The 16,271-nt window shown below is 43.3% G+C and overlaps 1 protein-coding gene across 1 annotated transcript; it reads right to left on the bottom strand.

The window, feature by feature from the left end:
• Positions 1 to 2,473: 2,473 nt before the first annotated feature.
• slbp2 (stem-loop binding protein 2) lies at positions 2,474 to 14,523 on the bottom strand. The gene is made up of 9 exons (XM_079507623.1): positions 14,413 to 14,523; positions 12,237 to 12,410; positions 11,127 to 11,192; positions 10,876 to 10,959; positions 9,352 to 9,477; positions 6,564 to 6,767; positions 5,794 to 5,965; positions 4,846 to 4,969; positions 2,474 to 4,092 (listed from the first exon to the last, which is right to left on the bottom strand). The coding sequence occupies exons 1-9, from the start codon at positions 14,442 to 14,444 to the stop codon at positions 4,028 to 4,030; spliced, it is 1,047 nt and encodes a 348-aa protein (XP_079363749.1). The 5' UTR covers positions 14,445 to 14,523; the 3' UTR covers positions 2,474 to 4,027.
• Between the last annotated feature and the right edge of the window lie 1,748 nt (positions 14,524 to 16,271).

Below are 16,271 nucleotides of genomic sequence, written 5' to 3'. Positions count from 1 at the left end.
GCAAAATTAATTTAGTCCCTTGTTTGTGCCGAATCTGGGTTGCACATGGTTTGTTGCACTCCCTCTGGTGTTGTGGGTGTGGACTTCGTTGACAACTTGACATAAAGGAAGTATTTAGACAGGTACATGGGTATCTTGGTGCTGTAGCGAATCTTGTGGACCAGACCCATTGCAAGATGCTGTACTCTGTCGTCGACCCTAAGCCATTCCAGCCTGTCAAAGTGGGCAGGGGTGAGGTGGGTTCTGGGGGTGAGGCCAAGTAGTAACCTGACCAGTTTGTTTTGGGAAGTCTGGAGCCTTGTTTTAAGGGCCTTTGAGGTGCTGTGGTACTAGGAGGTGCATGCACATAGTCGAAGAAACCTTGTACGAGGGCTCCTGCTAGGGTCTTCAAGGTGTTTTTGTTGACCAGTGAGGAGATGCACTTGTGTGTGACTTAATTTGTTATGGTCCAAGCCAAGGTACAGTAAAAGTTTTGGAGCCCCCCCCCGAAGTAAATGACCCGAGTTCTTCTAGTAAACAATCTTTAGACACACACGCACGCACGCACACACACATTGTGTGTGTGTATATATATATATATATATATATATATTTGACTGTTAGACCAGAAAGACCTGAATGTTTTATTATTATTTTATCAGTTTCTAAAATTAAGGATGATTTCTGGAGGTTGTTAGAACACCTCGACGCATTGCTGTTGAATTGTGGGCAATGTAGTTTAGCATTGAACAGGGCCTCACTGTCCCTATGCGCATGCGCGCGCCTGCACGCACAGAGAGAGAGAGAGAGAGACACTGACAGATTTACTGTGACCGCGTGCTTCAGTGTTTGTGAGAGATGCAAGAGCGACACCTGGTGGACATTTGTAGCTTCAGCCCATACACTTTCATACTAGATTTTAGAACCCCGTTTGATCTCATTTTTTGTTCTCCGCATTTGACCCATCTCTTGGAGCGGTGAGCCGCAGCCAAGGAGCGGTGAGCTGCAGCGTGCGCCGCGCTCGGGAATCATTTTATTAGTAGATTTGACCCCCAATCCAACCCTTTAAGGTTCTACAGTAGCTCTGTAATACCACCCACTGCTGTGGAACAGCCTCTCTCCACTCGTGGTGTGAAGTAGGTCGTTTATGGTCTTAAGCATGATCGGGTCAGGGTTCAAATAATCTTTACACAGATGAAGGTTATGTTTACACAGACAGCTGCTAGGTTGCTGATGGCTGCAACTTTGCATGGTAGGCCTATCCAGTGCATCTCAAACTTTTTCACATCAAGGGCATTTTCAGATGGGGGTCCACAGCCATACATTTAATGAATTTGTGGTCAATGTGTTGATGTGCCATTTTTGAATAGCCAACATATATGTATAAAGTGGTTAAAATGATTACAATTCCATCTACTCTGGCCTTCCGATGAAAATCACATCCCGTTTACAATTAATACAAAACTCTGCTGCTCGACTACTGACAAATACAAAGAAACGGGACGATATAACACCAATACTAGCAGATCTGCACTGGCTGCTGGTGAGCGCTAGATGTGACTTCAAGATCCTACTAATCACGTTCAAAGCCCTAAATGGACTAGCCCCTATTTACATCCGTGATATGCTATCCCTCCCTGAATCCGGGCGCACCCTCAGATCCTTGGATAAGGCCCTTCTGGCTATCCCTCGCACTAATCTAATTACCCGGGGTGATCGGGCTTTTGCCGCTCGGGCACCCAGACTGTGGAACGCACTGCCAGTGCACATTAGGGTAGCACCATCCGTCCCGTTATTTAAGTCACGCCTGAAAACCCACCTTTATACCGAGTGTTTTTTAAATATTTAATAGCCAATTGTACATACATCCTTGTTTTGTGTGCCATTATCATTTTGTTATTGTGTTTCTTGCTGTTTTAATCTTGCTCTGTGCAGCACTTTGGAACTATGTTTTGAAAAGCGCTATACAAATAAAGTTCATATCATATATCATATCATGATGGTGCATTAACCAATTTTCCTGGGGACCCCTGGAACCCCCTCAAGGACCCCTGGGGGTAGCCTCGCGTTGCGATACTAATATACCACCGCGCTTCACTGCGTCGGGGCCAGTCTATGGTCGGGGCATATGATATGCAATAGGGGCGGATGAAGTCTGGCTTCGCCAGGCTACCCTGGGGGTCCCCAGACCCCACTTTGAGAACCAGTGTCCGTTACAACGACAGTTACAAGTTACAACTTGTTTACTAGACGTGTCCTCCTAGTTACATGGTAGAGTAGCAATTATATTATTCGTTCCACTCTACAATAACTAAAAATATGAACCCCCACAAAAAACAGCCAATATATTTGAGATGATCCCATATAATTCCTGGACAATGTCATAATGAAATGAAATGCCAACAGGCATTTTCAAACACGTTTCAAGGAATACTTTTGAAAAATATTGGCATAGACTCTTAAAACTCTTGTTCTGAACAGAAATGAGGCCATGTGACTTTGTGAAATAATTAATTAGTCTTTATTCAGTTTAGTTCTGTCAATTCAACGCTCAGAATTCAACTTTTTTTTAACAAACGACCAGATAAACAACATAAAACAGAAAAAAACCCACGAACCTAATTTACAACACACACACGCGCGCACACACACACGGATACAGATGGCAGAGAGAACACACACACACACACACCCCCAACGTGTCAGTTTTACATTACATCAAATAAATCCTCAACCGTAACATTATTAAACAGACCTGTCAACTTAAATGAAGTCTGATATTATATTAATAAAGAATCACATTTAGTGACATTTCAGGACATGAAATGTATAAATATACCATTAATTAAAGACAGTGGAGAGAAAACAAATCTATACATTGCTGGAACACGAGTGAAGGTGCTGTGCAATAATGAGCGAGTGCAGCAGTCGTGGGGGGGAGGGGGGAGGGGGACACGCACAAATCAAAATTAATACAAAAAAGAAATGATAAAAAGTATTAAATAACATTAAAGTGCAAGACGTTCATCTCATGCTCACATCTCCTCTGGTTAGTTCAAGACAGCCATTTGTAATATGCCAGTGGCTCTCAGACATTTGATTTATTTCAAGGACCCCCAGTTTGTCATCATTAGGCCACACAGGTCCGTTTGGTGCCATTCGTACACTCTCAGGTACGGATCTATATCCGGCTCCTAACCATCAATCATTTCGCTGTAGGGGACCGCCCTGGAACCCCTTCAGGGACCCCTGGGGTTTCCCCAGTCCCGCACTTTTGAGAACCACCTGTACTTCAGGTGATCCTGAACTAAAAAAAAAACACGCGCGTGTTTGACAGTGTGCGGGCGTGGTTACATGTGTGTTGTCATGGTTGCATGGTGCGCAGATCATGATTCCATTATCACAACAATGTCACAGAAATCCTTAAAATAAAACAACACAAATCGATCATTACAACAAACGGCTGCTTCCGGACCAAAAAAAAGGGCCAGTTTCAAAACCTTGCTGATAATTCCCATAATCAAAAAAAGGGAGCACTTCACCCATTTTTTCCCCCCATATCTTCGTATAATCGGCTCATGATACGATGTCATTTCTGTCTACTCGGTCATTGGTGGCCTGTGGACAGTTCAGAAACCTAGCCTTCCCGGTGACGTCATCGGTAGACGTGTGGTTTGGACATTTCATACAAGTTTTAAAAGAAAACGTAGTGGCTTCTTATATTTACAGCATGCCAACTTTCCAGAAAGTGAAAAGGCTGTCGTTTGTCACTGGTATATATAGATAGGCAGGTCTCGGAACTGTCCACAGTCCACCATTGAGACACAAGAGTGCGGCGTAGACGGAAACGGCGCCCATTTGCTAACGAGCAACAAGCGAGGACCAATTTTATACAGACATGGTTGATAATGGAATGAAGTGGTCCTTTTGATGGGTAGATGTGCTTTACTAGTTGCTATGACAACTCTAAAGTTGCGAGGACTCATTTACCCCCCCTCCCGCACCCCCCACACCCCTACCAACATCCCATAATATCGCTGAATGATAATCAGTATGGGTTCCATGACGACGGGTCGCTGATCAGGGGGACCAGCTGGTCTTCGGGGGCGTAGTCTAGGAGCAGAGAAGAGCAACTTTAGATGTATATAAAGAATTTACCATTAAATCATTCTGTAAACATTGCAATTGTCCACCGTAATCTGAAAACGGTAACACCTCTTCAGACTCCACCTCACCCCCTAGCACTCTCCTCTTCAGACTCCACCTCACCCCCTAGCACTCACCTCTACAGACTCGACCTCACCCCCTAGCACTCACCTCTACAGACTCCACCTCACCCCCTAGCACTCACCTCTTCAGACTCCACCTCACCCCCTAGCACTCACTGTGGCTGAAGTAGCTTGATGTAGCCAAAACACTCTAGAGGCGATCGACAACAACAGGGAGGTATGATTAATTCTAACGCGACTAGCGACGGGACCGCGGTTGGCCATCTAACATAATCTTTTCTTAGAATTGGACGGAATGATATAGATCAAGAGTTATTCACGTTTTTTCTCGTCGGCTAAAATGGGGAGGAACATTTTCGATTATGCCCCACCGGAAAATAAGAGTGTTGCGCAACAGACGCTTCCAGGTCCCAGCCTGTGGAGCGATGCGATCGGTTTTGATATCAATAAATCTCCGTCCTTTTGATCAATCTCCGTCTTTGAATGCTGGGCGTTACTAATTGATAGGGCGGAGAACTCCGCCCTGTGCGCTCAGGGTGTTAACAAGCAGAACAAGTCAAGTGTTACTTTCACATTGAAGTGAAGGTACATACTTAAATTAGAATAAATTAAATACTTGGGAATCGTTTCATTTTACCGTGGGTGTGGTCTGCCTCGTGGAGGAAGCGGAGCCAGCCAATCAGATTCTCATCAGTGGTCATGTGATTCCTGAAGGAGTAGGTCAGTCCAAGAGGGGAGACCTCAGCGCTCCTGTCAATCATCTGAGAGAGAGAGAGAAAGAGAGAAGAGAGAGCGAGAGGAGAGAGAGAGAGCAAGATTGATTAATTTAAGTATTTATTAACAGTTTGCAAAATTACAGTACATTTCAAGCACAACTCAATACAAAAACTGTCACCTGTGAGTGGCCAACCCAATAAAGCATTACACTTGTTTACAAGAGGGTACACCTTGTTCAATTCATCATAACATTTAGAGACGTGCGAATATATACTTCTATATAGAGCTCGAGAAAGCCAGAGCGAGAGAGCCAAAGAGCGAGAGACAGAGAGCGAATGAGAGATAAAGATATATAGGTATATAAGATATATAGGTGTTGTGTTCTGTACAGTACATCAGAATGTATACTACAATTACAATTTAGGCATTTAGCAGACGCTCTTAATCCAGAGCGATTTACATTAGGCAAGAACAAAAGCATGGGAATACATCACATATATAAAATGCATTTATCATGAAACATGCGTAAGCTAAGAACGTAACTAGAACATATGACACTATACATATATACTATACTATGCTATACATATGTACTATGAAGTGCTATGACTACATACAATGCAATTATTGTGCTGTCTACATGACATGCTATAAGTCTGTTTCGAATGCTATCCAAGTCTAAAAAGTGCTATCTAAGGGGGTAGGGTAAGTGCTATGGGCCATGATGGATACTATTGCTATACATCCTACAAACACTGACAAACAACAGTTGTGTCCCTTGTATCATTCAGGAGGACCAGTCAACTTTATCTCTATCTTACTGCAGCGTACGTGCGTGCGTGCGTGCGTGCGTGCGTGCGTGCCTTACCGTAGAGGGCGGCAGGGTCTCCATGGCAGAAAGGCAGGAGAAGGTCTTGGAGACAGGAGGAGTCTCCTCTCTCGGCACCTCCTTCTCTCCTCCTGCCCCTCCATGGCTCATCCTGCCGGCCAGGTGTTCTCCTCCCGACCCCCCATGGCTCATCCTGGCCAAATGGGACCTCCTGAAGGAGACAAAACCAAATCAATCAAGTTAACAGTTTTTAATGCCGTGATTAAACAATCGTGTTCCAAGATCTGGTGTTTTCACTAAGCCTTTGAAGAGCCACTGCGCCGACCTGATAGTTGCTCGTCATAAAAATCCACTTTAAAAACTGTGTAATCGCTTGTCGTAGTGTTAAAATATTCCAAAGTGGCGATCACGACAACAGAGCAGAAGAGGAACGCACCCGCACCGCCAACATTGTAATGCATTGGGCCTCGATTTACTATAAGTACATTGATCAGGGGATCTCAAACGTTTGTCAAATTTATATACATTTGTACTGCAGACCCCCTCCCCCAAATGGACCCGTTAGGGACCATTTGGTTTGTACATACAGACTGATTAGGGTCCACTTGGTTCCTAACTATCATTTAGCTGGGGACCCCCTGGAACTCTCAGAGTTACAGACTGATTAGGGTCCACTTGGTTCCTAACTATCATTTAGCTGGGGACCCCCTGGAACTCCATCAAGGACCCCACTTTGGGAAGCACTGTTGCACAGCAGTGGCTCTCATCGGCATGCCGAACGTCAAGGTAATTCCAGCTACAGTACTCACAGGTGTTCCATGGTGTCCGCCGATTGGATGCCTTCTGACTGGATGCCGTTCTGCGATTGGACGCTGGTCTCCGCGTCGGCCGGGATTGGATCCCACAGGTGAAGGTTCCGCCTCCACAGCCTCACCTGCATGTCCCAGCTCCGCCTGCTGTACTTCCTGTACTTATTGGGAGTGGAGGGGTGGAGCTTGGGGTCCCTCATGTGTCTAGAGAGAGAGAGAGAGATCGAGATACTGTAGTAAAACTCCCGTTTTCATAAATTCACAGATTGTTTTTAGTAATACTGTGCATGGTCATGACACTAGAGGTTCCAGTAATGGGCTTAGAGTATATATTACACTTTGTGTGCCCACGCAAAACTTTCAAAAAACCACTTTCACCTAGAAAACTTTTTGAGTGGTGTAAACCACTCCTACAACTGCCTTTGTTAGTTTGCGTGTCTGTCTGTTTGTCTGTCTGTCTGTCCGTCTGTTCGTACCAAAAAATTAGCATGGTTGCTATGGTCACCAATTTACAATTACAATTTAGGCATTTAGCAGACGCTCTTAATCCAGAACCCAGTTCACACGGGTGTGATTTCATTACGTCAGACATTACGTCAGACCACAGCTGATCAGTCTATATAAGACCTTACACCATTCAGTTCACACGGGTGTGATTTTTATAATTCAGCTGACTGTGGAGACATGCTGGAACTTTTTACTTTGAAATGTTTTATAGTTTCTGAGTTATTTAACTTAAACGCCCAATGCATTCTCAATGGCAATAACACAAACTTTGGCACCACGTATTATTTTTTTGTTTTTATTTTTTTGTTTTGTTTTTTTCAAAGACGTCAACAAACGTCTTGGGCACTGGACGTGCGGTAATACCAAAGACGTCCACAGACGTCTTGGGCACAAAATGTGTTAATAGAGACGGCACCGGATTTCTCCTCCCATCCACTTGCATTAAGTTGCTCAAAAGCGCATGAGGCGATTTCACTCCTCCTTCCGGTTAGGAACAGAGTGCATTCTGGGAAGAATTGGGCCAAATGAAACAGCGCTCACGTGTCATCATGAACGTGCGCAATGATAGTCAACGGACCAGAATTGGCCCAGCGCTGCAATACCAAATTCGGCCACTATGTCCACTTTTTAACAAATGTGTATTTGTAATTGTATGTGTACTGGAATGTTTATTCTTAATAAAAATCAAGATGGAGAGATAGAGAGAGCGCAAGAGAATACCGATTTCACAACTTTACTTTACTTTACTTTTCCGGGGAACAGTGTGAACATTAATGACATTTTCAATCAATAAACTGTACATTTCCAGACACCAGTATGCAGCACCAATAGCACAATCTATCATCAATAGCATTAGTATTAATAGTAGCACAACCAGTATCAACAGAGGGGTATCCATAGTCTTGCGTAGCCACACAACTATTCCACAATCTATTTAGGCCATGGAGTGTTTTTCCTGCAAAACTAATGCTTGGAATGGATTCAGAATCAAGAAAACCCCCTAGTTTGACCTGTCACATGCTAGCCTGGCTAATAAGCCAGACTCAAATCACACTGTCGTGTGGTATTTGAGTCTGGAGATGCTGTGTATGGATCTTGTTTCCCGGGGGGCGGGTTCAACGGCTGATTCGGTCTGGCTTATTAGCCAGGCTAGTCACATGCTACTTTAAATGGTGCATTTACTACTTAAACCATTCTGGGTGGGATCCCCTTTTGGTGTTAGCATTATGTTATGCTTTAGCTATTGAAAAATAGCAGATCTACAAGCTCATAGCGCGCCACCGAGTGACGTGCTATGAGCTTGTAGGTCTACTATTTTTGAAAAATCGTTAAAATGTGGCGCAAATCATTGAATATATATTTCAGAGCGAACATTTTTAACTAAAATATTTGCTTCTGTGGGGTCCCTGGAACAACATATTTTGAGATGGGGGTCCATGGCCCAATAGAGATAATTCTGGGGGTCCTTGACATGAAAAAGGTTGTGCACAACTGACATAGAAACATGGGTTTTTCCATTAGGATTTAGAAGCCTTTTTTTAATTGACATCAGTCGAAAAAGGGTTAAGGTATGATGAAAATGTTCCTTATATTGGTAGTCTATTGTGTGGTATACAAAAATATTGATATTGTATTACTCGAAGACACTGCAAATGAGTTTAATTACTCAGTGTAATTTCGAGAATAAATAAAACTATTTTCAAATGGGGGCTAATTAGTGCCAATGTGGGTGTCCTTGACATGAAAAGGTTTGGGGAAACACTGCTCTATATCAAAGCAAAGCAAAAGCAAAGTTACTATATTTACCCAGGGTATCTGGGCTAAGCTCAAGAACTTGTTTCCGGCCAGGCCCTGCTCATAGAACATTTCATGGTAGTGGTTCAATGCCTTGCTGAAGGGCACTTCAGCGGTGGTAATTTTAACGTGTCGGACCGCTGATTCGAACTGGCGACCTTCCGGTATCAAGACCGCTCCGCAATCCGTTCGGCCACCGCTGCCACAGTAGTAATAGTAGTATTAGGCGCGATTCATACTGCTATGGGTTCGGGGGGAGGGTACCGTCCTAAAGTCGGCTCTTCGGTGCTACTGAAAGTTTCTGACGAGCCGAAATCATTTCGGCACTACAGCGCCGAAACAGCGGTAAAACAGGAGTATGAATCGGCCCTTAGTCTTACTTGGGTACTTGCAGTACATAGTTGTGGTCTTACTTGGGTACTTGCAGTACATAGTTGTGGTCTTACTTGGGTACTTGCAGTACATAGTTGTGGTATCCTAGTCTTACTTGGGTACTTGCAGTACATAGTTGTGGTATCCTGCCGTGTTCTTTCCATACTGGATCTGTTTCTGTCTGCGTTTCAGAACGGCCCCGTTGGTCTCAGCGTTGGAAGAGAGCCAGCGACCCGGAGACCTACACACACACACACACACACGACATGAAAGCAAACCTTATGTCAATAAGAAACATACGCTCAATTAATAAAACTAGACCTGTACGTGCTCGTCGGACACCGGCCTTACTTGAGAACGATGCAACTTGGGAACCTAAGAACACCCGTTGTCAACTTGTCATATCACCCGTTTTAACTATCTGTCTGACTGTGTCCCTTTTGTGCCCATAATGTATATCAGACCAGACAGTGGCCTTGTGGTTAGAGTGTCCGCCCTGAAACTGGGAGGTCGGGGTTCGATCCCCGGCCGGGTCATACCAAAGACTCTAAAAATGGGACCCAATGCCTCCCTGCTTGGCACTCAGCATCAAAGGGTTGGATTGGGGGTCAAATCTACTAATCAAATGATTCCCGAGCGCGGCGCACGCTGCAGCTCACCGCTCCTTGGCTGCGGCTCACCGCTCCAAGAGATGGGTCAAATGCGGAGAACAAATTTCACTGTGTGACACAAATCGTATGACTTTGTCTCTGTATCTGCCTGTGTCTGAAGAGTGGAAACTGACTGTGAAAGGTAGACTGGTTAAGTAATCAATTGGCAGGTGTGGGGTTGCCATGCCAATCAATTGGCTGAGGCAGAGGCTGGAAATTGCACAGATGAGGGGACTTGGCCTCATTAGGTCTGGCCTTTTGTGATGTTTCTGGACAACGGTGTGTCCCACAGACTCGAGGCCGGGCACTAGTGCACTCTTTGTGGGGGTGTGGAGCGTGTGTGTCAAATTTGAAGTCGGTGGGGCAAACGGTTCTCGAGTTACGTGCATTACAACCGTACACGCGCACGCACACACACACACACACACACACACACACACACACACAGAGACATGGCGCATTTATAGTTAGATGATATCTTCTTCGTCCCCAAAATCCAAACCTGATCTTTGAACTCGTTAATAGCTTGACGATCGTTATTAGCTTGAAGATTGGTGGTACCATCCATCCGCCCTCCCTCCCTCCCTCCATCCATCCATCCATCCATCCGCCCTCCCTCCCTCCCTCCCTCCGCCCTCCCTCCATCCATCCGCCCTCCCTCCATCCATCCATCCACCCTCCCTCCCTCCATCCATCCGCCCTCCCTCCCTCCATCCGCCCTCCCTCCATCCATCCATCCATCCATCCCCCTCCCTCCCTCCCTCCCTCCCTCCATCCATCCGCCCTCCCTCCATCCATCCATCCACCCTCCCTCCCTCCATCCATCCGCCCTCCCTCCCTCCATCCGCCCTCCCTCCATCCATCCATCCATCCCCCTCCCTCCCTCCCTCCCTCCCTCCATCCACCTCAATCTTACTGGACAGTTTTACAGACACTTTCAGCAGAATTGTAATAGTATCGCTGTAGACTCATTAGCATATTAATCTGACCTTTTGATAGAGTCCACATCTTCTGTTCCCACGGCAACACTGCTGGTGGACACTTTGAGAATACAACGCTCTAGGATGGACGACCTGTACACACACACACACATCATTTACTTATGTCCACACAAGAGATACCAATATGTACACGGTGCTGTAGAAGTGTACAGTCAGCAAAGAATTCCAACACCCCAAGTGTCTTTGCCATATTTAGCACAAACACACACACACACAAGAAGAGGTTCGGTGTGGTGTACCTGTGAGGTTTGTTGTCGCTGCCGCCTCTTCCTCCGCTCACTACGCTGCGGCTGGGAGACGCATTACTGTGACAATACACACAATATAGATCATTACTGTGACAATACACACAATATAGATTATTACTGTGACAATACACACAATATAGATCATTACTGTGACAATACACACAATATAGATCATTACTGTGACAATACACACAATATAGATCATTACTGTGACAATACACACAATATAGATCATTACTGTGACAATACACACAATATAGATCATTACTGTGACAATACACACAATATAGATCATTACTGTGACAATACACACAATATAGATCATTACTGTGACAATACACACAATATAGATCATTACTGTGACAATACACACAATATAGATCATTACTGTGACAATACACACACAATATAGATCATTACTGTGACAATATATACACACACAATATAGATCATTACTAGGCATGTAACAATTCACTCAACTCACGATACGATTCGTATCACGATATTAAAAGAATCATCACCTGGGCACAGTCACAGACACACACAGCTCCCCTCTACAGTGCTCTACTACTGAAAGTGACTATCATTTCTCTCCAAAAGCACTTGAATATGATGGAATATGACTAAAGCTCACATTTCACATCACACACTAGCTGATACCCTATCATGCAGTAGTATATATATATATATATATATATATATATATATATATATATATATATATATAGTAAGGTTAGAAATAAGTTAAGGTTTAGGCATAGTTTTACTGAGGTTAAGGTTAGGAATAAGGTTAGGTTTAGGCATAGTTTTACTGGGGTTAAGTTTAGGTATAGGGTTAGGTTTAGGCATAGTTTTACTGAGGTTAAGGTTAGGAATAAGGTTAGGTTTAACCGTTTAAGCATCATTTACTTAGGTTACTTTAGGATTACCAGGCCACGCAGTTCCCCCGGGCTGTATGCCCGGGGGGGGGGGGGCGAGTTGTTAAATGGGCGACTCGTCTGGTATTCCATGATAGAGGTTATGCGCGTGACATCATCATCATGTGTGTGTGTGTGTGTGTGTGTGTGTGTGTGCGGTTGTAGTGAGCTCCATCATCCATACCTGACCAGGCTGTCGTAGACGAAGCTACACCCAGGGAGGAGCCATGGTTCTGGGCTGTAGCAGGACGACGACTCCCTGGGCGACACGCCCAGCTGGAGGTCCGGCACGGTGTGGTTCCACAGCGCTGGAGACCAGCTTCTGGCACACACACACCCACCAGTACTGAAACACACACTGACGGACACACAGAGTGTCACACACACACACACACACACACACAAATTATGTAATGTAAACATGCTGTAATGTAATGAATTATATAATGTAAACTTGCTGTAAATCCAATTGTGAAATGGTGTCTTATAAACCCATGAGGGTTGGGCACATTGTGTGCAGGACACGGAAATAAATAATCAATCAATCAAAAATCTAAATCAATCAATCAATATAGAAGTGTCTATTTGTACGTCTCTAAATATTTTGATGAATTGAAAAGGTGGACCCTCTTGTAAACAAGTGTAATTATGCTTAATTGGGTCGTCCACTCACAGTTAACAGTCTATGTGTTGAGTTTGTGATTGAAATGTACTGTAATTCTGCAAACCGTTAATAAATATTTCAATCAATCAATCAATAGGTTTGGCCGTTTAGACGCATTTGAACGCCGACTAGGCCTATAGTGCGCGCATTAATCAATTTATTTATTCAGTTGTGCCAAAAAATGTGTCATGTGGCTCAATTTGCCCCAGGTAAGGGGTAAGTTGATCCAAGTCGAGGGGCAAGTCGAACCACATGATATTTTAATGTTAAAAGCTTAAACTTGAACAGATAATGTATTCACTTAATAATATAATAACAGTTTTCCCTTTTGCAAATAGTTTTATTTATTTGTTTATTTATTATTTAAACAATATTAAGTCAATTAAATAAAGTTTGTTATTCAGAACCTTATTTGCAATATTGCTAATACAATATTGCAAACTTCTCTTAAATGAGTATGTACATGCAAATTAAAGGACATTCAGTATAATTTGAGTAGCAAAGATTTAATAAAAAAATATGAATAGTGATTCCCATTAACTCAATTTACCCCCGGACATTGGTTCATTTTACCCCAGCCACCATTTAGAAAACAATTACTAGAATAAGCTACTTCAGACAATTTAATTGCTAAATGATTCACATGGTTCTATCCATTGGCAAATCATCAACGTGTATGATATTACATTTTAGACCTAGGTACATTTTGCTTTGTATAACAGTCATTTTACATGATGTGTCGAAATTTTACTTTGACCGATAAAAAACAGTTTTTTGTGTAAAATAATGTTTTCTAACTTTCCCCATGTGCTTCCCAACTTCACAGCCAGGTGTAAATTATGGATGCTTACTAGATTTAAGGTCACATGGCAACACAGTTTTCTAGTTTTCTAGATAAAGGGGGTGGTTCAACTTAAACGCTGGCTCATCTTACCCCGTTCTCCCCTATACATTTTATTTAATAGTCAAAACAAATGCCGTTTTAAGGAAGGTGTTGAGCGCCTAGTGGGGACACTCTCAGACACCCAAAATAAACTTTTTGACCAGAATATCAAAATAATCCACCACCCGGTAAATATTTTGTATTTACTCCAGTGCGCCTTCTACAGATTGGCTCAATGGAATCGTTCTATAGACCGGATCGGTAGGTGGCGCACTGGAGTAACCTAAAACATTTGCTCTGTCATTTTTTTTATTTTCTAAGCCAGAAAGTGTATTTTACAAAGTAAGTGGGGGACTCGGGGTGTTGCCATCATGGAGAACAGGCTTTCAGTTTCAACACCTCAAAACCGGCTTTGTTTTTTAGGCGAGTAGCGAAAGTGTATTCTGTGTTTGGGTTAAAGTCGAGAGACGGCTGTATGGAAGCAATGCTCCAAGAGTCACACAGCGAACCTCTCAACACACCGTGCCTTGTTTTAATAAATGAATGAACCGATCAATCAAAGATACTAAATGCCCGATTCATTCATTATCTCAGAACTGTTGCCAACAGCTTGGCATTTTGCACGGATCTTTTTTAACGCTGTCCACATGTGCGTGACTCAAAAAGTAAAATTAGAATAGGCTACACCCTAACAAGAGCAATAATAGCCTACAGCCTGAACCAAATGGACCCCTCATCACTCAGTTGGTATTTTGTATCCACTCCAGGTTGCGAAATGAAGACGGAGGATTGTGGGTTAACTGACTTACACACCTGGCGTTGAGCAGGGGGCTGTGGGTGTCCATGGTTTCAAGATGTTTAGTTTGCAAGACAAACGGGCGTGCGTTGTGAACCACAGACACCTTAAATTCACAGCTGGTGTAGGGGGGGGGGGGGGGGGCGGGGCCAGCGTGGTGGTGGGTGGTGCCTTAATTCCTTCCTTCCTTCCTTCCTTCCTTCCTTCCTCCCTTCCTAATAAGGCAGTGGTCCCCAACAAACGTTTTCATGTCAAGGACCCCCACCCACACTAATTATCCCGCGGACCCCCCATTTGAAATGATATAATGCCAGGGACGATTCTTGCGGCTCTATAGCAGTGATTATCAACCTGTTTATTTTTTACGGACCCCCATTTGATGGCATTTCTATCTCTGGGACCCCCAATTTATAATGTAAAAATCAATGTTAATTTAACTCTGAGAGTGTACAAATGGAACCAAATGTTTGATTGATGTTTGATTCCATTTGCACACTTTCAGAGTTACAGACCCATAATGGTCCATTTGAACTTGATTCTCTCAACCCGTTTAATTTCAAGGACCTCCAGTTTGGCATGCATAATAATCAGTACTTAGTTTAGACAGTTTTTGGTTTAGACTAGTCATTGGTTAGACCAGTCATTAGTCCTACAACTACAACCTATCTCAAACCCTCACCCTAACCCTAACCTCCCACGGTGCAGCACACCTAAACCTAACCTTAACCCATGTCTAACCAATGACTAGTCTAAACTAGTCATTGGTTAGACATGTGAAGATGATCAAATAAACTAAACTAAACTAAACTAAAAACTAAACTAAACTAAGTATGCACCCCGGCATTTCTATCTCTGAGACCCCAAATTTATATTGTAAAATCAACGTTAATTTAACTATACAAATGGAACCAAATGGACCAGGGAACCACTGGCCTAAGGTTCTCAAAGTGGGTTCTGGGGCTCCCCGGGCCAACAGGGCCCTTGAAGGGGTTCCAGGGGATCCTCCCCGGGCCAACGGGGCCCTTGAAGGGGGTTCCAGGGGGTCCTCCTCCTCAGTCAGAAGAGACAGACATATTTAGTTTAAAGGTTGGTGTAACGAAGACTCTCACTTCTATTCATATTATCGGATCTGGGAGAGTGGAGCACGTTGGGTTATATGACATATAGAGTGAATGTTTTTAATTCAAATCTTTGCTTCTGGAGGGGTCCCTGGAGCAACATATTTTCAGATGGGGGTTGGTGGCCAAATTCATCTAATTCTGTGGGTCCTTGACATGAAATAGTTTGAGAACCACCACTGACATAGAAACATAGGGTTTTTCAAGAAAACTGTCAGGATTTTTAGAAGACATTTGTAGAATCGTCCTCAGGTCTAAATGGATGGATATTGTGATAGTAGCCTGTATAATCATTGATTGATTGAAATACTTATTAACAGTTTGCAGAATTACAGTAGCCTACATTTCAAGCACAAACTCACAGATTAACTGTGAGTGGACGACCCAATTAAGCATTACACTTGTTTACAAGAGGGTCCACCATGTTCAATTCATCAAAACATTTAGAGACGTACAAATAGACACTTATATATAGCCAAAGAACAGAACAGGAATTCATCATAAATAGATTGATTGATTGATAGAGTTCAGTAACACGTGTTAAATGGATATTGTGATATATATCCTACAGTAACAACTAACATGAGTCTCCTTGTCTCTCCTGCTGAAAGAAAGAAAGAAAGAAAGAAAGAAAGAAAGAACAAAAAAGGTCTACAAACGTAAGAAAATTCCAAACATTATTCCATGCAACACTTTCAATGTTTCCAACAAATATATTTACATAATTTTTTTTGTTTATTCATCAGTTGCGTTGCAGT

This window comes from Electrona antarctica (genome assembly GCF_951216825.1).
Source record: "Electrona antarctica genome assembly, chromosome: 8".
NCBI classification, from domain to species: domain Eukaryota; kingdom Metazoa; phylum Chordata; class Actinopteri; order Myctophiformes; family Myctophidae; genus Electrona; species Electrona antarctica.
The sequence above is the reverse complement of the archived record's forward strand: the minus strand, read 5'-3'. Positions and strand labels throughout refer to the sequence as shown.